Raw genomic sequence first — 24,770 nt, forward strand, 5'->3', positions numbered from 1 at the left:
GACAGTGGCCTGCAGTGACTCAGTTGCCTCAATAGGCCTTGCTACATTAGCTTACTTCTTTCACAGTTGCTACATCAGCTTACTTGTTTCTCTTTATTCCCATGTGTTCCTGCCTCCTCCCCCAACTGTTGTCACAGGAAAAGGAGTCCTGTATGTTATTATACCATTTTCTCTGCTGAGTACATTTTCTGGAACGTTCGAAGAGCTTTAAGAACAATGAAGGAGGTGACACACTCCTTCCCTTGATCACATCACACCTTGTCTGCTCCAATGCCTTTGGGACTGGGTACATCACTGCATTATACAATGTAAATTTATTTGGTAGGCAGACCCTGTAGAATACAATTGGGTAAAACCACTGTGTAGCCAAGGTAGTTTCCTCATTTGATCCGTTGCTATACATGATGCAAAAATTATGGTGCTATTTCATATAAACTGTTCAAGAAGAGGTTTACACCAATCTTGTACCTTCTACAGTTGATGTTTTTTATTGTAAAGTTTTTTCTCAGCACTCTTTTTACCACAGGAAATTGCTAAAAACAGTTGCTTGTACTGTAAATAAAATTAACATGCATTCATAACACAGTTGAATGCAGTGGGCTATGTCTCCAAACCTGAAAAGCACAAGTCACTTCTGTACAGTGTTCAGTCTGTCAACATGCCTCCGAAGGGAGCAATACCAAAACTTCTTGTCATTCATAACTTGCATTTGTTCATAAACAATACTTGCCTGTATCTATGTACACTTTGTTACTAATTATGTTTATTTCTGACTTGAATAAATATGAAGAATTTCTATGGAAGTTATGTAATCTGTGAAAATATAGTGCATTTCACTGGTCCATTACAGACTCAATACTTAAAACTGTAACGACAGGCTAGGAAAAGCCAGAGGGAAGTCCATCTGGGTTAAGGAGGCAAAAGCAGGGCAATGGCAAAGGAGGTCCTGAAGAGAGCCCACAGACAGCGGACAAAGCTCCAGTCAGGAGTTAGCCTCATAGTGAACACATAGCAGTTTAGATACAAGACTAAAATTTATACAGTTGATGGAATTATTGCCTCAGGTGGTCATTGCCTTTACTAGGGACATGGAGTGCTTAAATAGTGCCCCATGACAGTTGTTAATTAGAAGAAGAGCCACTCGTGAATCCTATAAACACTGAGGTTAAAATCATATAGTATGATTCATCACCTCCATGCAATATACTGTTTTCATTAATATTGTAAATCACACTTACTGTGTGTTCTTTTGTCAATGCAGTTTAATTTACATCTGCATACATACTGTTATGTCCGCCCCCAGTAGCCGAGTCATCAGCGCGACTGAATGTCAACCCTATGGGCCCGGGTTCGATTCCCGGCTGGGTCTGAGATTTTCTCCGCTCAGGGAATGGGCGTTTTGTTGTCCTAATCATCATCATTTCATCCCCATCGACACTCAAGTCGCCGAAGTGGCATCAAATAGAAAACTTGCACCCAGCAAACGGTCTACCCAATGGGAGGCCCTAGTCACACGACATATACGTTTATTTTACATACTGTTATTGCCCCAAGTCATGCTACCTGCAACAGGTTCTTAAAATTTACTTTAGCATCACAATTATAATTAAAAACCGCAAAATTTTCTTAACAAAGACTACAAGAGGTTTGCGTTATCCTGAAAAACAGTTTACAAATTGAATGTAGTTAAGTTGCACTGGCAGCTAGTTGTGCAATGTTGTAACAGATTATAAATTTCATGAAAGATAACAATTAATCTAAAAGTAACTTAAGTCTGACAATAAAATTTAACAAACATGAAAAATACATGACTAAACTGTGTTTAGCACTTCACTGTCGGCAAATTGTGGCAAGTGTATGTTCATTTACATGTATTTGTGATTAGGGGATATCTGTGTATAGAAAGCAGGATTGCAGATTAAATTCCTCAATTACTTCAAATGGAATGTTTTTGTAACTGTTAATGTGAGGAAGTGATGTTCTAGTTAATTACTGTCTCATATTAAAGTGCACAATCAACACTACAGATAAATGTGGACTGAGCAGCTCTCTTATGAAATACTTCATTGAGACAGTCGATTCATTGAAATTATTACCAGTTCTTTACTCACTATTGATTGATTGACTGATTAATTGAGAGGGGTTATGGGACCAAATGGTGGGGCAATCAGGAAGTTAGTCACAGAAGAAAGAGGGTCCGCTAAAAGTGGACAGATCCAGTCACTAGAGCCAAATTATAAAATAATGATGATTACACACACACAGTAAAAGGCATAAAAGGTGAGACCAAATCTAAAAACTGGAAAAAGGGGAGTCCTTCCACGGGGGAGTGGTCATGGGGTTACACACTGAGAAGACTGGAAAAGAGGTCGCAACCACAACCACCTTGTCCCTGCTCCAAGACCTGGAAATAAAAACCATTTTCATGGAGGAAACCAAGGACCACTTAAACTATCTGTGAATTGTCTGCTAATACTAAATTTAAGGAATCTGGAAGACCATACTTAGCTCAAAGGGCCAAAAGAAGGGGACATTCCATCAATATGTGGGGTACTGTCATTCTGGCTCCGAGAGGAGAGGAAGGAAGAGTGCCAAACTGCAGTAGACTCCTCGATTATGCGGAATTTATTACTGTGAGCAGTAGCACATCAAATGTCATTCCACCTACAGCTGGAATCATGAAAGGAAATGGCAGGTAAGTAGCTGCTTCTCTAGCCAAACGGTCAGCCAGTTAATTCCCCGGGATGCCTACATGACTTGGGAACCTAAGAAAGACAATTGAACAGGCGGCATGGCCAAGGGCAGAGAGAAGGCCACAGATAGCAGAGACCAAAGGGTGATGAGAGTAGCATCAGTCGACAACCTGCAGGCTGTTCATTGAGCCTGAATAAATTAAAACACTGTGGAGGACTCTGCGAATGGCTAGAAGTTCTGCTGTGAACACACTACATGATCCCGGTTATGTACGGTGTTCTAAGCCAGCATCAGACGTGAAAGTGTATCCCATCTTATCGATTGTCTTAGAACCATCAGTGTAAAAGATGGCGGCACCCTGGAACTCTGCAAGGATGACACACACAAGATGTCAGAAAATCATAGGAGCAGCAGAGATCTTAGGATCCTGGAATAGTTCGGTCCTAATCAACGGTCTAGGCACCATCTGGGGGTTGTGAGGGGACTGGGGTTTGGGAGGAAAGGCACGGGGTGCATTCCAGTGAGAGGAGATGGAGGTCCCGACAGAGGAAAGTGAGACGCATGCCAACTGGCAATCCCACTCGTGGGCGAGTGTCAGGAGGGAGACATGCCTCGATGGCAAAGAGCATAGGGTACACGGGATGGTCAAGGAATTGGCGAATGGAGATTGCATAAGAAACCAGGAGTTGGCACTGTCGTAAATGTAGAGGGGAATCCCCGCTTCTGTGAGGAGACTATCAACGGGACTAATGCCAAAGGCACCAATAGACAGACGCACCCCACAATGGTAAACAGGGTCAAGCAGTTTCAAAGTGGAAGGAGCTGCTGAGCAATAAATCTGACTTCCATAATCTAGTCTGGACAAGACCAGAGCACTGTAAATATGGAGAAGAGTAGTATGGGCATGGTCTGCACCCCAAGATGTATGGGCCAGGCAGTGGAGAGCATTAAGCTTACGCATGCACATAATCTTTAGGTGGCGAATATGGTGCAGCCATGTCAGCTTGTTGTCAAAAATAAGGCCCAAGAAATGGGACTATGCTACAATGTCGAGGAGCTGGTCACCTAAATAAAGTTCTGGATCGGGGTCTACTCTGGATCGATCATAAAAAATGCGTAACCCGTGTTTTGAAGGGAGAAAACTGGTTCCCATGGGAGGTGGCCCATACAGAGGCCTGTTGGATAGCATCTTGGAGCCGGCACTCAGCAGATGCTACAGAGAGCAAGTTGCACCAGATGCAAAAATCCTCGACATACGACACCGGGATAACCTGAGGCCCACCGGAGGTTACAAGCCCATTGATGGCAATGAAGAAGAGTATGACACTTAGTACACAACCCTGAGGGATACAATTCTCCTGAATCCAAGGGGCGCTGAGTGAAGTGCCAACTCGAACCCAGAAGAGCTGGTGAGATAAAAACTCGCAGATAAAAATTGGAAGGGGACCACGGAAGCCCCAGTCATGGAGGGTAACTAAAATGTGATGGTGCCAAGCCATGTCATATGCCCTGTGTACGCCAAAGAAGACCGTGACAAGGTGCCGGCAGCGAGTAAAAGCCTGTCAGATGGCTGTTTCCAATCTGAGTAAATGGTCAGTTGGAGATCGTCTTGCCTGGAAGCCATACTGATATGGGGACAAAAGGCCCCGAGATTCGAGTATTCAACATAATCTGAAGCTAACCATCCTCTCAATCAGTTTACAAAGTACATTCATCAGGCTAATCGAGCGGTAGCTGTCGGGGGACGTTGGGTTCTTTCTGGACTTAAGGACGGGGAGGACTATATTGTCTCGCCATTGCGATGGAAAAGCACCGTCAGCCAAATGCAGTTGAAGACCCTGAGGAGATGTTGCCTCTGGGGAATGTCCAAGTGTTGGATCATTTGGTTGTCGATGGAATTCAGGCCTGGGGCCATGTCTCGTAAAGAGGTAAGAGGCTGCGAGAATTGAATGGTTCATTATAGGGCTCAGCATGTTGCAGTATGAAACAGAGGGGGGTCTGTTCAACTCTGTGTTTCTGATGGAGAAAGGTAGCAGGAGAGGAAGAGGACACCAATGCTGTTGCAAAGTGTGTTGTGAGGTGTTCTGCAAGGACCAATGGATCAGTGCACAGAGTACCTTGGAGGTTAAACACTGGACAGTTGACTGTCACTGGCGGCCCAGAAGGCTACGGAGCTTGGACCAAACCTGCAATAAAGAGGCATATGTCCCCATGGAGGAAACACAACACTCCTAGCATTCCTTTTTACTCTGCTTAGTAAGGCAACGAGCCTTAGCACAGAGACGCTTACAAACGAAGAGACTAGTCTGTGAAGGATGTCACTCAAATGGCTGCAGTGCCCATCAGCAGTCCTAGACAGCAACTGCGACATCCTTGGTCCACCACGGTACCATCGGGGATGAGGGGGTACCTGTGGATAGGGGGCAGCAGTGCCAGCAGCATGAAGAACAGTGCCAGAGACGCCTCGCATGATTGCATCCTGGAATTTGAAATGGAGGTGTCAAAGTACACAGTAAACATATATAAAGGCCAACTGGCCCTGTGGAGTGCCCAACATGGGAGTCTGTCTGCCTGGCGGCGGCAGGGGAACAACAAAATCACTGGAAAGTGGTCACTGACACAAAGGTCATCATGGGAGACCAATGTAGGGAAGCCACGAGGGCAGAGGAGGAGATCCGTGAGATCGATAGAAGTGAAGGTGCCGTGAGTGGCACTGAAGTGGGCAGGGGAACCCTCATTCAGGAGACACAAATTGAGGTCCTTAATAAGTTGGTCAATTAGGAGACCCCTACCCGTTGAAGTGACTTGTGGGCATTGAAGTCCCCAAGGAGGAGAAACAGGGGCAGGATTGCTGGATTAAGGTAGACAGTGCAACATAAGGAAGTGGCCTACTTGGAGGGAGGTAGACATTGCAAATGGTCATTGCCAGACTCGTTTTCACTTGAACCATTATTGCTTCCAGGTTGGTACGTAGGGGGATCCTGTCTCTAATGACATCAGAGCAAACCAAAGTGCAGACCCCACCAGAAGCTACACCGGGGCCGGCACAGTTCCGACAGAACGCCCAATAACCATGAAATCTTGGAGAGTGGTCATTAGTGAAAATGCATTTCTTGAAGAACAAGACAGAAAGCAGAATAGGAGGAGACAAGACGTATTTCCGGTAGGTGGCAACAGTATCCATTGCAATTCCACAGGATAATCGTGTGAAGAGAGTCCAAGTTAGACATAAAGAAGCCGAGAGGGGGTCATGTCAGTCGATCAGTAGTCATCACTGACAAGGATGGGGTGACATCCAAAAATAAGATGTAGACTCAGGTTGTGAGGGGGGAGATTGCACCTCCGGGAGGGGGGGGTCTTGTATTGGGACTTGTTTCTTCTTCTTCTTCTCCTCCTCCTCCTCCTCCTCCTCCTCCTCTTTTGAAGGTGGCAGGGCACCGAGAGAGTACAGGTGTCAGCCAGATCTGGAACCAAAAGAGAGCAGGTGACCTTGGGGCACACAGATGGTGCATCTTATGGCCAAGTGGGGGTAGGAGTCTTCCAGCCGGGGGTAGGAGTCTTCCAGCCGGGGGTAGGAGGAGGAAATGAAGTAACAGAGACATAAGTTGAAGATAGTGACACTGGGTGGAGTCTCTCATACTTTTGGCGAGCCTCAGCATAAGACAGGCAATCAAGAGACCTGTATTCTTGGATCTTGTTTTCTCTCTTGTAAGCTGGACAATCAAGCAAGCGAGGGGAGAGGCGGTCCGCACAACTGACACATACACAGTTGGCAGAACGCAGACTTACCTCATGGAGTGGGCGCTCACAGTCACCATATGGAGGGTCTGCTGTACAGCAGGAAGATGTACGACCTATACTCAAGCACCGAAAGCTCCGTATAGGTGGAGGGACGTACGGCTTCATGTCACATCTGTAGCACTGACCTCCTCTGGAAGGGTATCCCCCCCCCCCTCCTCAAGCCAGAATGTAATTCACTCCAGATTAGCCCGGAATTCCTCATCAGTTTGCAAGATGCAGTCCTCACAAAAAATCACTCCCTGGACCATTTTCAGAGATTGGTAAGGAGAACAGACACTGGGGCATAGCCAAGGTAATCACAGGCATGAAGAGCTGCAGATTGGGTAGCAGCAGCTTGGATCACCAGGGAGCCTGACCACATCTTAACTCAGTGACTTCACTTCACCAAATTTGTTCTCGATATTTTCCACAAAAAACAATGGCTTTTTGGTGGATTTGTGTCCCCATCCGTCCTCGTACAGATGAGCTAGTGGGGAAAATGTTTAATGCCATGATGGAGAGCCTGGCCCTTCTCACATGGTGTAGCCAGGGAAGGGAAGATTGCTGGGTCATATGAAGCAGCATTCAATGATCCTTCACCATGTAAAGAGACAGCCATTTGAGACTGGCCAGATTTTTGCAGCTTCATACACTTTATGCGCCAAGCATCTGCCCTGATACCACTCGCTCCGACCAGGGGTTCTCCCCACGGGCTGTCTCGCACAGCGGCCATTGCCTGGAGTTCCAATGCTCCAAGAAGACAAGCAACCACTCCTTGGCATACATTGGGAGGGAACAGCTCAGGTATCAGCAGTGTGATCCCTGTATTGTCAGGGGGCTCAGCTATATGGACACGTAACAGCCCCACCACACGGACTGGCTACACATGCTGGCTGACCAAGCAGGGTGGAAGGGGGCTACAGCAGGGGAGGGATAGGGGAAAGAAGTGGGGAGAGGACTCCATGCCGTAGATGCTAGGGAAGGAATTCTTCTCCAAATGGCTCACACTAAAAACAGGAAATTTTGATGTGGAGGTCAAACCTCAAGCGGGGACATAAACGCCAAAAAGGATGAAAGAACAGGCAGAAGGAACAAAACTGCAAGCCGAAACCAGGTGAATATAAATCAGAATGCTGAGATAGGGGAAGGGTGGGGCTATGGGGAAGGAGCATAGCTATGGAGAGAGGCCCAGGTGAAGGACATGCAGCCAGGGAAGGAAGAATTGGCTGCAGTAGCTCGAACCCCGTGTGTGCCACACACAAACTCACAAAAGAACCGTGAGCACCTGGAGGGTTCTTTACTCACTAAAAATCATTCGCAAATCAGACTGGCGACACTAATTTTATCTTGCAACAATTTGTATAACTATTAAAGTTTCTTTACTCATTAAAAACTGCTTGAAATTGTTCATAAACTATAACTGCCTTTATTTTATGTATATTTTGTTACTATTTATGTTTATTTCTGACTGTAATGAATATGAGTGATTTTTATAGATGTAATGTAATCTGTCAAAATACTGTACGGTTTACTGGTCCATGTACAGCCTCGATACTTAGAACTTCAACAGTAGGGTTCATTTCAGCAGATACACTATGTGATCAAAAGTATCTGGACACCTCCCAAAAACAAATGTTTTCCATATTAGGTGCATTGTGCTGCCACCTACTGCCAGGCACTCCATATCAGCGACCTCGGTAGTCATTAGGCACTGTGTGAGAGCAGAATGGGGCGCTCTGCGGAACTCATGGACTTCAAATGTGGTCAGGTGATTGGGTGTCACTTGTGTCATACGTCTGTACACGAGATTTCAACACTCCTAAACATCCCTAAGTCCACTGTTTCCAGTGTGATAGTGAAGCGGGAATGTGAAGGGACATGTACAGCATAAAATCATACAGGCCGACCTCATCTGTTGACTGACAGAGACCGCCAAAAATTGAAGAGGGTCGCAATTTGTAATAGACAGACATCTATCCAGACCACCACACAAGAATTCCAAACTGCATCATGATCCACTGCAAGCACTATGACAGTTAGGCGGGAGGTGAGAAAACTTGGATTTCATGGTTGAGTGGCTGCTCATAAGCCACACATCACGCTGGTAAATGCCAAACGATGACTATCTTGGTGTAAGGAGTGTAAAGATTGGATGATTGAACAGTGGAAAAACGTTGTGTGTTGTGACGAATGACAGTATGCAATGTGGCGATCCGATGGCAGGGTGTGGGTATGGCGAATGCCCGGTGAACGTCATCTGCCAGCGTGTGTATTGCCAAAAGTAAAATTCAGAGAGCAATTAGGAGATGGCGATTGCATCTTTCCACACAATCGAGCACCTGTTTGTAATGCACAGCCTGTGGTGGAGGGGTTACACAACAATAACATCCCTGTAATGGATTGGCCTGCAGCGAGTCCAGACCTGAATCCTATAGAACACCTTTGGGATGTTTCGGAGTGCCGACTTCGTGCCAGGTCTCAACAACCGACATCGATACATCTCCTCAGTGCTGCACTCCTTGGAGAATGGACTGTCATTCCTCAAGAAACCTTCCAGCACCTGACTGAATGTATGCCTGTGAGAGTGGAAGCTGTCATCAAGCCTAAGGGTGGGCCAACACCATACTGAATTCCAGCATTTCCAATGAAGGGCGCCACGAACTTGTAAGTCATTTTCAGCCAAGTGTCCGGATACTTTAGATCACATAGTGTATAACATGCCACCCCATTCAGTGAAGTCCTGCCTCCTGGAGGTATGTTTTCAGGAGATGGATATAATGTGCTCATGCTTTATTGTCTCTAAAGTCAAACCCATTGCTGAAATGTTGACTGTAGGGCTGGACTGTACTTGCCAAAGTGGTTGGTGCGTGCATGCATTCATCACCCCCCCCCCCCCCCTCACACACACACACACACACAAACACACACACACACACACACACACACACACACACTTGCTTACCTTGAAACAGTAGTTGTGGTGCAGTTGAAAGATTCAATCATGTCACTATCCTTGGAAATGTCAACCTGAAAATGGAAAGAAAATAGTTTCCAATCCAAAATGGTGAAGTCTTCACAATAATTTGCATAAATAAATGTTTCAAGTAATGCCATATATAAATAAACATGATTCACTCATTCACTCACTCACTCTCTCTCTCTCTCTGCGTTCAGTAGACGCCATCAAAAATCAAAACCTTCAGGGAAGTGGAAAGGTGAGTCTAGTCATACATGAACATAAGATAAAGAAACCAGACAAACTTAAACTGTCTACCGTATATACCGCTTAATGCTATTCAGACTTACAACATCTAAATTTAATCGAGAAAATTAGAAAGACAACTGCTACTTTGATCAAAGTTGCTGCCTCTTCAGTTCTACTACAAAGCTGCAGTTTATCTGCTATATGTAACTTAATATTTGCTTCATTACAATGGTAATTTCCAAAGAAAATATTTTTTCATCTGTAAAAATCAGTTCAATTTATAGTCTATCACTACTTGTCACAAAACTTTGCAACACAAACATTCTAGCTTGCCATGTAGCTAACAGAACTTTTCATTCCCTGAATCTAAATATTCAAAATGGCTAATACTTGGCTTTCTAATTCCTGGCTTTACATGAGATATCAGCTTTCTGAATATCTTACCACCACATTACATAACTATATTCTGAGCCTTGGACTGGGAGGCAAGATCTACATGAAAACTATTTTTCTGTCTTGTGACCATGTATATCACAGTTCAGATGAATTTGATATTTGTCATCAGTCACAAAAACCGTAGAGTACATGAATCAAGAACTGAGAGTATGAATCCAAGATCCTTAAAAAGGCTTCTGCGAGATGTACAGTTATCTACTTTACATAATATTTTTATTGTTCACTTCTACTGAATAACCACTTTATTTACTTTAGGTGCATCACCCCAGAAGATAATTCCAAAAGACAACGGGGACTGAAAATATGCTAAATAACCTAACATACACTCTTCCTTTTCAGTCAACACAATTAGAGATACTTCTCAGAGTGCAACATGCTGAACTGAACTTCCTGACTAGTTAGTTTACCCACGCCTTGATTCAATTCTAACTTTTTCATGTGACTGGACCCCAAGGAATTTTACACATTGTGCTCCATTCAGAGCATAACTTTTAATGTCTACAGGGTGAGAAGCAATGACGACATTTGAAAATGATGAGAAAGATGATGAAATACTTGAGAAATACGACTGAAAGGTAATAAAATGTTTTATAAATGTTTTATAAAGTTTATTAAAAGATGGCAAATTATGTCAAGAAACAGATACAGCATAAACAAATTGTTTTCATTTTTGATAATATCTTGCGAAAAAGCCCTGTTAAGACCATATAAATTTCTTTATTGGTAATTGTAATTCGCAAACAAAATCAACAACACATTTTTACAAGTAATGACATTCTACACTTCAGTATTGGAAAAAGATCTACAAAATATTTTTTGATTGCTGTTTCCTGAGGAATTTCAGTAAAAAATGAAGTAATCATACTAGATTTTCTTTTCTCAACATTTTTCTGAATGGTTTTCACCTCCCTTTCTTGCACTCTTTCTTTTAAGTTCATGATTTATGCACACCCCACGCATACCCTGGGACAATTTTTTAAGTTCTTTCCTCAGTTTAGCTGAAATTTGAGAGGAGTTCTGAGGAGTTCTTCTTGTGTCCCTATCTATAATAATCTACATCAACATCCGTGCTTTGCAAGCCGCAATATTATATGCAGTGGAAGGGAATCTAGTGTACCAGCCTCATTTTCCCCTATATGTGGATGGCACATGAGAAGAAAGACTGCTGGTATCCCTCTGTATGGGCCAAAGTTTCTTCAATTTAGCATGAGGTAGGTTTCCTGACTCATTTTTGAACATCAGCTCTCACAATCTTATGAGCAAGCATCTTTGTACTAAACTTCCTGCAAGGTTCGCAGGAGAGCTTCTGTAAAGTTTGGAAGGTAGGAGACGAGATACTGGCAGAAGTAAAGCTGTGAGGACCGGGCGTGAGTCGTGCTTTGGTAGCTCAGATGGTAGAGCACTTGCCCGCGAAAGGCAAAGGTCCCGAGTTCGAGTCTCGGTCAGGCACACAGTTTTAATCTGCCAAGAAGTTTCATATCGGTGCACACTCCGCTGCAGAGTGAAAATCTCATTCTGGATCTTTGTATTACTTTGCATTAATTAAGCCGAAGAATTGTGAACAGCTAAATTACTGAATTTTGTTTTGTTTACTATTTATATCAGACGAAGACAAAATGAAACACACACACACACACACACACACACACACACACACACACACACACACACCCCTTCTTAAAGATACTGACGAACACTATAAGTGTTGTTCTCTCTTAAAATAAATAAGGGTAAAATTGAACTGAAGCAAGGATAACGGATGGACAACTTCTGGAATTAAGGTATCTTGTGCTAGGAAGAAACACATCTACTTAATTTAGAGCATAAGCTGTCCTTGATGGGACAATAAATGAATGAATGGTCACACAAAAGCCTCAACTGCATATCTTCCCATGTCTGAGGACCTAATCTGTTATTTAAGCAAGGAACAAAATGGTAAGTTTGGAGTCAGTGAAATGTTGTGAGAAGTAGGTTTCCCTGGCTGCAAGGCCATGTGCTTAGGGAAGATGGTGTCTGACTTATGTCATAACCAATTTTGGGTTAACTATCACATACTTTTTAAAGTGAGTATGGTAATGAACCAGCTCCCTACTCTGCCTGCCTTTGAAGTGTGAACAGATTTACTCAGCCAGTACACAGAGCATGATGTGTAGTTTGAAAGCCAAACCATGATAGATGATATTGTCACCCACAAGAAGATATACAAATTAATCTGTGGTACAGCCACTGGGGCACTCATAAATTTTCATATATGTAAAATACTACCGCAGGCGGAAATCATTCTAAATCACATACAATAGTCCTACAACCCAGTTTGATACTCAGTGAAATAAAAATTAATGCAACATTATTTCAGGGTGTTTAGTTGTGGTCTTCTGTGACTTATTGGGAGCATTTGATTGTGTCAAGTGTAATATTCCACTACAGGCAATAAATTTTTATGGAACACACTGGTGTCCTGAAAGTCATAGGATAGCAATATGCTCATATACAGATTGCAGCAGTAGTGCATACACACAGTATAAAAAGGCAGTGCATTTGCACTTAGGTGATTCATATGGAAAGGTTTACAATGCGATTATAGCCACACAATGAGAATTAACAGACTTTGAATGCAGAATAGTAGTTAGAGCTAGACGCAAGGAACATTCCATTTTGGAAATCATTAGGGAAAATAATCTTCCGAGATCCACAACATCAAGAATGTGCTGAGAATACCAAATTTCAAGCATTATCTCTCACCAAGGACAAAGCAGAGGCTGACGGTCTTCACTTAATGACTGAGAGCAGTGGTATCTGCTTAGACTTGTCAGTGCTACCAGATGGCCAACACTGTGTGAAACAACTGCAGAAATCAAAGTGGGGCGGATGATGAATGTATCCATATATCTTTTTTTTTTAAGCTACTCGTTAGGACAGTGCAACGAAATTTGGCCTTAATGGACTGTGGCAACACACGACCAAAACAAGTGTCTTTGCTAACAGTATGACATCGCCTGCAGCGTCTCCCTGGGCTCATGATCATATCGGCTGCATCCTAGATGACTGCAAAACCATGGCCTGATCAAATGATTTCAGTTGGTAAGACTTGATGATAGGGTTTAAGTGTGGCGCACACCCCAAGAAGCCGTGGACCCAAGCTGTCAACAAAGCACTGTGCAAGCTAGTAGTGGTTTCCATAACGGTGCGAGCTATGTTTACATGGAATATACTGGGTCGTCTGCTTCAAATGAACAAAAAATTGATTGGAAATGGTTATCTTTGGCTACTTGGAGACCATTTTCAGCCAATTGCGAAGGGATTTTTGTGAATGATAATGCAACATGTCACCGGGTCACAACTGTTCACAACTGGTTTGAAGAACATTCTGGACAATTTGAGTGAATGGTTTGGCCTACTCGATGCTTGACAGGAATCCCATCAAACAATAATGGGACATAATCAAGAGGTCTGTTTGTGCACGAAATACTGCACCAGCAACAGTTCTGCAATTATGGACAGTTATAGAGGCAGCATGGTTCAATATTTCTGCAGGGGACTTCCAATGACTTGTTGAGTCCATGCCAGGTTGAGTTGCTGCACCACAAGCAGGCAAAAGCAGGTCTGACATAATATTAGGAGGTATCCCTTGGCTTTTGTCACCTCAGTGTATGTAGGTGAGCACATGCCTGGCTTACTCCTTATTTAAGAAACAGAAAGCTGACAGACACCCTAGGCTTTGTTAGTAATAGAAAGAAGGATGCCTCTTCATCTGGATGGTGAGAAATTACATACCCACAAGGTATGGTCTCTGTCTCACTACTGTTCTTGTTGTATGTTAATGCTCTACCGTTTTATTTCAATCAGGAGACAGAATCGTCCAATGAAGTTTTTGTGAAATTTACTGCTTGATTTTGCACAAATGAGCTAGTTTTAAACTTTGGAGAAACATAGCTCATCCAGTTTTGTACTGTCAAAAACATCCCACCTCCTATTAACTTAATATATAAAGAAGATAGAATAGATATAGTGGAAAGCTCAAAGTTCTTATGTGAGCATATTGATCAAAATTTAAAAACTAGAAAAAAGATATGAAGTAGTGCCAAAATGTTAGGTTCGGCTACTTTTGACATACGAATAATTGGCAACTTTGGGATATAGAAGCCAGTAGGTGAAAATATTTTCATTCACTGATGTCTCATGGGGTCATATTTTGGGGTAACTCACCAATTAGGCAAAAAGCCTTCATTGCACAAAAGATAGTAATCAGAATTATCTGAGTGGTTCACACATGTACATCTTGTAGGCATCTCTTTAAGCAGCTGTGAGTATTATCTACAGCCACACAGTACATTTATTCACATATGAAATTTGTTATCAACTATCCATCTGAGTTTGAGAGTAACAGAGATATTCACAAATACAACACAGAGGGGAAAATGATCTGCATTACTCTTTACAGAATGTAGCTTTGGCACAGTCAGAATGCCCAACTCCTTAAACAGATGTCTACAAGATGATCATGGATGAAATACGCAGCTACAGAACTAGCTGAGAATCTACCCACAGAAACAAAATGTCTGAGATATAGCAGAAGTGTCTTCCAGCGTAGAGCAAAAATGTTTCTCCATAGCCCACTCTTATCTCAAACATGTAATGCATCACTAACTCGAGGCATTTTTTCAGAGAGACTGAAATATACTGTAGTCAAGCACCTCTTTAAGAAATGTGATAGGAGATATGTCAGTAACTGCCAACCTGTTTCACTGCTGACATCATTTTCCAACATCTTGAGAAGGTGATGTTTTCTAGGATAGTACCTCATTTGAGCAACAATAATACCTTCAGCAAATCACAGTTTGGATTTCAGAAGAGTTTCTGCACTAAGAATGGCATTTACATTATCACCCACCAAATTTTACAAACACCGAATAACAAAACAGTGCTTGTTGGTATTTTATGTGACCTGTCTAAGACATTTGACTGTGTGAATCACAATATTCTCCTAAATAAATTGAAGTTTCAAGGGATCGATGATACAGTAAACCAACGATTATGCCATATCCAACCAAAAGAACGCAGAAATCTGTACTCAGCAATTCAACCAATGTAGTATGGTGACATTATTCTAGCTGGGTAGAAATCACCTATGGGGTTCCCGAAGATTCAATCTTAGGTCCACTACTGTTTCTCATATATGTAAATGATTTTCCTCCTAATACACAACAAGTAGAATTAGTTATTTTTGCAGAAGACACTAGCACTGGAATCAATAGAAAAACAGAAGAAATGGTAAACAAAGTTCTAAAAAGTATCATTGACTGGTTTTCTGCAAATGGCCTCTCCCTCAATTCTAAAAAGACACAACATAGTCATTTCTCACATCTAAAGGGACTACACCAATGATAAATTGTACATGTGGTGATGAAATAATACACTAGGTGGAAACTTTGAAATTCTTAGGTGTCTATTTAGATAAGAAATTAAACTGGAAGAAGCAAATTCTGGTACTCCTAAAACAGCTTAGCCACATTTGCACTTAGAATCACTGCAAATCCAGGGGAGAGATAAATAATTAACTTGACATATTTTTGTTCAGTAATGTCATACAGAATAAGGTTCTGAGGGAATGAATTCATCTTTAAGAAAGAAAGAGTCTACATTGTTCAAAAACACGCTGTATAAAAAAATGTGGTGCTCACCCATGTTCATTTTTCAGGCATCTGTTTAAAGTGCTGACATTCTGACTATTGCTCAACACTATATTTTTCCCTCATGAAGTTTGTTGTAAATAATGCACTGCAGTTCAAAAGCAACAATGATCTACATAATTGCAATACCACAAGGAAAATGACATTCATTACTTCACATTTAGGTTGTCTTTAGCACAAAAAGGGTTCACAACACTGCAACTAAAATTTTTGATCACTTACCCGGTGATATAGAATGTCTGATAGACAGCAAAGTAAAATTTGAAAACAAAATTGAAAAATTTTCTTCTTGACAACTTCTACTCCATAGATGAACTGCCATTATTGCAATGTTTAAAAGGTAATGGGTAGGAATTACTAATTCATATCTGCATAAAAGAAAACACCTTACAAAGGTTCAGCATGTAGCCATATTTAGAAATCAATTTGCGATGTGAATGTACAATGACTCATTCCACATCATTATGATTTATCATGCAAAATGATCCATGTAACATGAAACTAACTAACAAACAACTGCTTATATATCACAGAAGAAATATTGAATAAAAATAGTTATTTTTACAGACCCCCCCCCCCCCCCCCCCTCCACACACACACCAGATGACTGGATGATAGGCAATACAAACTGCATATTAACACTACAGAGAGCCTACGCTATGTTGCCACTCTAACAAAAGTGATCTATCATACAAAGACATTGAAACACGTGTGTGTTTTCCTTTGTTAATATGTGCAATTCAACTTAATAACATTCATTGTAAATGTGATCTACAGAACAATTAACAAACGCTTGTCCCTGTGAACTTTGAAGTCATACCCTGGGTTATGGTCTTTCAAAAAACCTCCCAAGTTGAATTCATGCATTTTGTATTACAAAATAAATTGAGAGATACGCAACTTAAATACAAAAAAGGCTTCTTGGCAAAAAAAATTACAGAATGACACCATAGTGACACAGTCCTTAAGAAATCATTACAGTAAGTCTATTGAAGCAGAAGCTAAACTGCAGCATAATTAATGCTTATAAGGACCAGATTGTTTGGGCTTTTGTCTGCATAGTGTTTCAAATACTAGACATATAACTGAAAACAAATGCAACATGAAAGAAAATATGCCACATCTGATTATAAATCCACACTCTACTGCATTTATATTCTGTGACTTCATAAACATGCATAAGAATGAGTTTTAAAGAGTTAAATAAAAACTAATTTGTATTGTGTTCATGTTAATAAGAACATCAGCTTATAGGACACCCATTACAAATTGTGCTAAGAAAATTATGACAGTTTCCCCATATGAAATATAAGCTGTCTCTTTCTTCAGAGTTCAGTTGAATCTTATGAGCATACACATTAGATCACTATTTACATTCATCATCAGAATTTTTTAAGCAAGTAAATTTTAAGACGTTGAAAGAAAGAAAACTCTAAACTCATTTACATTATTATATTATCTTAATTATAAACTATATGTGTATGCTCATAATATGCAAACATCTTCTTGATCAATAAAGACAATATTATGAAAAGGACAGATCGATACTTACAATACAGAAGAAAGAAAAGATTATTACGCATTAAGCTTTTGGCCACAGCCCTTCTTCTGAAGTGGAAGACAAATGTAGCCCCTATATTCACACAAGCACATCTCGCACATACTGGCCACAGAGGCCAGAGACACTGATTTCGTGTGTGTGTGTGTGTGTGTGTGTGTGTGTGTGTGTGTGTGTGTGTGTGTACTGGAGAAGGAGGTCTTTTGGTTGAATGGCTTAATGTACAACAGTCTTTTTACTGTGTCTGCCTGAAACTCAACATCTCCTCTATATGGTGAGTTGCACTCTATCTTTTTCGTAATATCGTCGTTATTTCAACCAGGAATATCCACTGCTTGATCAACACAGAAATTAATAAGAGGCATATGGTGTCTTAAAATGTGGTGGAAGTGAAATTCCATTTGTTATTACCTTTGTATCACCCGCATTACCAGTTGTAGCGAGACGGAAGTAGGGAGGATCAGGTGACAATAAAAGTTCAACAAATTCACTAGTCGAGTCCAATTCAGTTAGAACATCTTTCATGTTATCAGCTCTAGCTATCACTTTGTTTAGTACATGTGCATTTTCAATATCAAAATCCAACATTTCTTCTGGTTCCTGGGTACGAATACTACAATCTGTCACAACTCCGTCCTCTTCTAATCTGAAAGTGGAAGCTTCCACAGTAACTTGTTTTTTCTTATTTTTAACATTCATACAGATTTCTTTAACTTATAAATCAATGTTCAAGACATTATGATGAAACTGACATTAAAATAATTAAATGCTGAACAGCTGAACTTCATGATGGATATTTTCATACTCATACTTTCACAGGGTTATTTTAAACACAATGTTGTAAAGCCGCTTCACAAAAAAAGGAGCCAAAATGTTAGTAAAAAATTACTTACACATTCCATTTCTTCAGTATTTTCAATACAGTTTGAAATTATGAACAACATACTTTGCAAATACCTAGTACAGGAAAACATGCATACAAGCAAACAGTTTGGATTTCAAAAAGGACTATCAACTGAACAGTTTATATTAATAATCATGATGGGATTACATAGTTTCTTTCATAACACGAGTAACAAAATGAGACGTTTGCATTTCCAGGCTGAAAATAGGTATAAAGGCACTCAGTGTCTTCTTGTGTTATTGCATTGTTAGTACTTTTTCCAACCTCCATTCTTCCTAATTATCTAAACAAATTCTCTTCGGCATTGATTTTGTTAGATTTGTTGTTCTTGCAGTGAAATTGTTGCCCACTCTTTGCATATTCCACTTTTCAGCTTACTTATGGATACGAATTGCCTTCTATTGTGATAAACACAATTTGCAAGTACTCCCCAAATGTTCTCCACATGGTTCAAATCCGGACTATGTGCAGGCAAGGACAAGATATCTATAGCTTTATCTTCAAACTGCATTTTGGTTCTAGTGCACAGATGCATTATCTTGTTGAAATATTAGACTATCGCTCCTCAGGTCCTCGTACATTCTAATCAGTTCTGTCTCTGGTACCTCACTGAAAATGTTAGAACTCATTCTAGTTTTCAGCCAAGCAGTGCTTGATTTATCTTTCATGCAGAAGGCTGCCCAAATCATTCATCAACTAAATGCCAGCTCATTCTCACCTGCTGCTGCTCTGTTCTCAGGTCCTGTCAATAATTCTGAAATCCATCTGGATCATCTAAATTAGACTACTTCTCATCACTGACACTACTTTATCACATTCTGACAAACTCTGTCATGCATGTCTGGCAGATACTGGCAATTGCACATCAGCAACAAGCTGAGAAGGATAATGATTTGCGGCCAGGGGTTGTCACAAGTTTCCCCGAGTGAAATTCTCTGATATTTCCCTGATTTCCAGACAAGTTTTAGCAATTTTCCCTGACAAATTTTGAGATCTCAAGGTAAGTAAAGACATAAGTTGACAAAAAAATGAAAGGGCTTCTGTACTTCTCTCCCCCCCCCCCTTCTGTTCTGTATTGATGTAGGACACAAAAACAACCAGGGTCATAATGTAAATCCCCAACAACAGAAGAGAAGATAGCTAAAAACAGGGACATGGAGAAAGGTCTATAAAATATGCAATAGAGAAATGGAGGACCAGACATAAAAATTAAATGGCCTTCGCGGTACTGCTATGACACATAAAAAGTAAAACGCAGTCGACAGCCCTTGCGTCATTCGCTAAAACGGCCAATAACTCAGACAGCAAACGCAAACAGGAACATATCTGGACAAAAAAGGGGCATTCCATCAGGAAATGGCAGAAGTTAGAAGTTGGGCGCATGGTGCACAAAGTGGGGGAGAGTGCCACTTAACAAATAGCGATGGCTAAAAAGGCAGTGCCCAATACGCAACTTAGTTAAAATGGCGGGGGCAAGAGGAGGTCATCCAAGCTGCTGGGAAAGGCTTAATAACCTGAAGTTTATTCCCATGAAGGGAGGACCAGTGGTGATGCCACAGCCACACCACTTCCTGACAGACGGCAACACAGAGATCATCAGAAGGAATGTAAGAACTAGTGGGCTGAGGTACGAGGACTGCAGCCTTGGCAACAGGGTCAGCAGCCTTGATTTCTGTCAGACCGACATGACCAGGAATCCACATAAACATCACAGTGGCTCTATAGAATGAGCAAGTACAAGCTTTCCTGGACCCATTGCACTACGAGATGGGCAGTGAACAGTGCACAGAGGCTTTGAAGGGTCCTGATAGTCTGAGCAGATGACACAATTGGAAAGCCTGTGTTCACCGGATGTACTCTGTAGCCTGATATTCTCCGAAGAGCTCTGCTGCAAATACTGAGCAGTGTGCCAGAAGCCGATACCAAAAAAATGTAGGCACCAATGATGAAGGCACACCTGACACCATGGTCAGTCCAAGAGCCATCAGTGAACACAAAGGTGGTTGTTGTTGTAGTCTTCAGTCCTGAGACTGGTTTGATGCAGCTCCCCATGCTACTCTATTCTGTGCAAGCTTCTTCATCTCCCAGTACCTACTGCAACCTACATCCTTCTGAATCTGCTTAGTGTATTCATCTCTTTGTCTCCCCCTACGATTTTTACCCTCCACGCTGCCCTCCAATACTAAATTGGTGATCCCTTGATGCCCCAGAACATGTCCTACCAACCGATCCCTTCTTCTGGTCAAGTTGTGCCACAAATTTCTAATCTCCCCAATCCTATTCAATACTTCCTCATTAGTTATGTGATCTACCCATCTAATCTTCAGCATTCTTCTGTAGCACCACATTTCGAAAGCTTCTATTCTCTTCTTGTCCAAACTAGTTATTGTCCATGTTTCACTTCCATACATGGCTACGCTCCATACAAATACTTTCAGAAACGAATTCCTCACACTTAAATCAGTAATCGATGTTAACAAATTTCTCTTCTTCAGAAACGCTTTCCTTGCCATTGCCAGTCTACATTTGATATCCTCTCTACTTTGACCATCATCAGTTATTTTGCTCCCCAAATAGCAAAACTCGTTTACTACTTTAAGTGTCTCATTTCCTAATCTAATTCCCTCAGCATCACCCGACTTAATTCGACTAGATTCAATTATCCTCGTTTTGCTTTTGTTGATGTTCATCTTATACCCTCCTTTCGTGACACTGTCCATTCCGTTCAACTGCTCTTCCAAGTCCTTTACTGTCTCACAAAATTACGTCATCAGCGAAACTTAAAGTTTTTATTTCTTCTCCATGGATTTTAATACCTACTCCGAATTTTTCTTTTGTTTCCTTCACTGCTTGCTCAATATACAGATTGAATAACATTGGGGATAAGCTCCCTTCCCAACCACTGCTTCCCTTTCATGCCCCTTGCCTCTTATAACTGCCATCTGGTTTCGGTACAAATTGTAAATAGCCTTTCATTCCCTGTATTTTACCCCTGCCACGTTCAGAATTTGAAAGAGAGTATTCCAGTCAACATTGTCATAAGCTTTCTCTAAGTCTACAAAGGCTAGAAACGTAGGTTTGCCTTTCCTTAATCTAGCTTCTAAGATAAGTTGTAGGGTCAGTATTGCCTCACGTGTTCCAATATTTCTACGGAATCCATACTGATCTTCCCCGAGGTCAGCTTCTACCACTTTTTCCATTCTTCTGGACAGAATACGCGTTAGTATTTTGCAGCTGTGACTTGTTAAACTGATAGTTCAGTGATTTTCACATCTGTCAACACCTGCTTTCTTTGGTATCAGAATTATTAAATTCTTCTTGAAGTCTGAGGGTATTTCGCCTGTCTCTTGCATTTTGCTCACCAGATGGTAGAGTTTTGTCAGGACTGGCTCTCCCAAGGCCGTCAGTAGTTCCAATGGAATGTTGTCTACTCTCGGGGCCTTGTTTTGACTCAGGTCTTTCAGTGCTCTGTCAAACTCTTCACACAGTATCGCATCTCCCATTTCATCTTCATCTACATCCTCTTCCATTTCCATAATATTGTCCTCAAGTACATTGCCCTAGTATAGGCCCTCTATACACTCCCTCCACCTTTCTGCTTTCCCTTCTTTGCTTAGAACTGGGTTTCCATCTGAGCTCTTGATGTTCATACAAGTGGTTCTCTTATCTCCAAAGGTCTCTTTAATTTTCCTGTAGGCAGTATCTATCTTACCCCTGGTGAGACTACCCTCTACATCCTTACATTTGTCCTCTAGCCATCCCTGCTTAGCCATTTTGCAATTTCTGTCGATCTCGCTTTTGAGACGTTTGTATTCCTTTTTGCCTGCTTCATTTACTGCATTTTTATATTTTCTCCTTTCATCAGTTAAATTCAGTATTTCTTCTGTTACCCAAGGATTTCTACTAGCCCTCGTCTTTTTACCTACTTGATCCTCTGCTGCCTTCACTACTTCATCCCTCAAAGCTACCCATTCTTCTTCTACTGTATTTCTTTCCCCCATTCCTGTCAATTGTTCCCTTATGCTCTCCCTGAAACTCTGTACAACCTCTGGTTCTTTCAGTTTATCCAGGTCCCATCTCCTTAAATTCCCACCTTTTTGCAGTTTCTTCAGTTTTAATCTGCAGGTCATAACCAATAGATTGTGGTCAGACTCCACATCTGCCCCTGGAAATGTCTTACAATTTAAAACCTGGTTCCTAAATCTCTGTCTTACCGTTATATCATCTATCTGATACCTTTTAGTATCTCCAGGGTTTCTCCACGTATAAAACCTTCTTTCATGATTCTTAAAGCAAGTGTTAGCTATGATTAAGTTGTGCTCTGTGCAAAATTCTACCAGGCGGCTTCCTCTTTCATTTCTTAGCTCCAATCCATATTCACCTACTAAGTTTCTTTCTCTCCCTTTTCCTACTACCGAATTCCAGTCACCCATGACTATTAAATTTTCGTCACCCTTCACTACCTGAATAATTTCTTTTATTTCATCATACATTTCATCAATTTCTTCGTCATCTGCAGAGCTAGTTGGCATATACACTTGTACTACTGTAGTAGGTGTGGGCTTCGTATCTAGCTTGGCCACAATAATGCGTTCACTATGCTGTTTGTAGTAGCTTATCCGCACTCCTATTTTCCTATTCATTATTAAACCTACTCCTGCATTACCCCTATTTGATTTTGTGTTTATAACCCAGTAGGCACCTGACCAGAAGTCTTGTTCCTCCTGCCACCGAACTTCACTAATTCTCGCTATATCTAACTTTAACCTATCCATTACCCTTTTTAAATTTTCTAACCTACCTGCCCGATTAAGTGATCTGACATTCCACGCTCCGATCCGTAGAACGCCAGGTTTCTTTCTCCTGATAACGACATCCTCTTGAGTAGTCTCTGCCCGGAGATCTGAATGGGGGACTATTTTACCTCCGGAATATTTTAGCCAAGAGGACGCCGTCATTTAATCATACTGTAAAGCTGCTTGCCCTCGGGAAAAATTACGGCCGTAGTTTCCCCTTGCTTTCAGCCGTTCGCAGTACCAGCACAGCAAGGCCGTTTTGGTTATTGTTACAAGGCCGGATCAGTCAATCATCCAGACTGTTGCCCTTGCAACTACTGAAAAGGCTCCTGCCCCTCTTCAGGAACCACACGTTTGTCTGGCCTCTCAACACAAAGGTATTATCACGGAATTCCACGTGAAGGTTGTGAATTTGAAGGCAATAGAGCAAGGCTGGTGTAGTGTCCTTAGGAAGCGAATTAAAGCCAAGGTGAACGCAGTCCGCAGCATAAAGCCAAGGTGGTGAACAGTTCACATCCACCAGAAAGTTGCAGGGAGCTTGAAGTTAACCTACTGGATCAAGAGCCGAAAGTGAACCCAAGTAGGCAACAGAGAAGAGGGGCACACCCCATACTGGCACTTCCAGTATGTCATCGAAGAAGGAGGCATAGGATGGGTGGCCATCGCAGACATATGGCATGCATACCTGCTGAGGAGAAAGTCACAGCGGTGGGATGGTGGTAGTTCAGTGGCTTATGCATACAGACTCTCAACCGGGCTAGTGTAAAAGGTGCCAGTGGCCAAACGGATGCCATGATAGCGGATAGTACTGAGACAGTGTAAGAGGGACGGTCGTGCACATGCGTAAACAAAGCACCCAATAGTCCAGTTTCGAACAGGCAAGGGACTGTTACAAACAGTGGACAGTAGTTCGATCTGCACCCTGGGAAGTACCATTGAGGGACCATGTCCAGCAGGCTGCCAGGTAAGACTTGTGGGAGGAGCAAGAGAGTTTCCCATCAAGCAGGAGCCCCAAGAAATTCATAGTTTCAAAGAACGGAAGGGCAACAGGCCCAAGATGTAAAAATTCAATGACAGTTTTGTCAGTGTAAAAACGAAAGCTATTGTCAATGCACCAAGAGTAAAGGCAATCAATACACTGCTGAAGAGGCTGCTTAGTGAGACAGGTCTGTGGAGAATTGCAATAGGTGGCAAAATCATGAACAAAATGGGAGCCGGAGATGCCCGGTGGGAGACAGGCCATTATAGGGTTAATGGCGATAGCAAAGAGGATGACACTCAGGACGGAACCCTGAGGCACACCATTTTCCTGGATAAAGGTGTCCGACAAAGCAGTACCCAAACGTACCTTGAAAACTCTGTCTTTTAAAAATTCCTCAAGGAAACTGGGCAGGTGACCACGGAAGCCTCACGTGTAGAGAGTATGGAGGATACCAGTCCTACAGCAAGTGCCTTAGGCTTTCTCCAAATTGAAAAACATGGCCACAGTCTGGGATTTCCACAAAAAACGAATCATGACATGGGTGGACAAAGGGACAAGATGGTCAACTGGAAAATGGCGTGCTTGAAATCCGCACTGTGTAGTGGTTAGTAAATTGCGAGACTCTAGTCACTATACCGGCCGGGCATGGATCATACCAGCTTGCAAACACAGCTGGTGAGAGAGATTGAGTGGTAGCCAGAAGGA

General features: G+C 41.9%; 1 protein-coding gene across 2 annotated transcripts in view; it reads right to left on the bottom strand.

Annotated features, from left to right (window-relative positions):
* Positions 1–24,770, bottom strand: part of LOC126100879 (cell cycle checkpoint protein RAD1-like) — a 63,648-nt gene that overhangs the window by 17,357 nt on the left and 21,521 nt on the right. For both annotated transcript variants that reach the window (XM_049911544.1, XM_049911543.1), the window contains 2 exons: positions 17,795–18,029; positions 9,437–9,501 (listed from right to left, as the gene is read on the bottom strand). In XM_049911544.1, coding sequence (XP_049767501.1) covers positions 9,437–9,501; positions 17,795–18,029 — 300 coding nt within the window. The remainder of the gene's footprint in view (positions 1–9,436; positions 9,502–17,794; positions 18,030–24,770) is intronic.

The sequence above is a fragment of the Schistocerca cancellata genome, chromosome 9 (genome assembly GCF_023864275.1).
Source record: "Schistocerca cancellata isolate TAMUIC-IGC-003103 chromosome 9, iqSchCanc2.1, whole genome shotgun sequence".
NCBI lineage: Eukaryota > Metazoa > Arthropoda > Insecta > Orthoptera > Acrididae > Schistocerca > Schistocerca cancellata.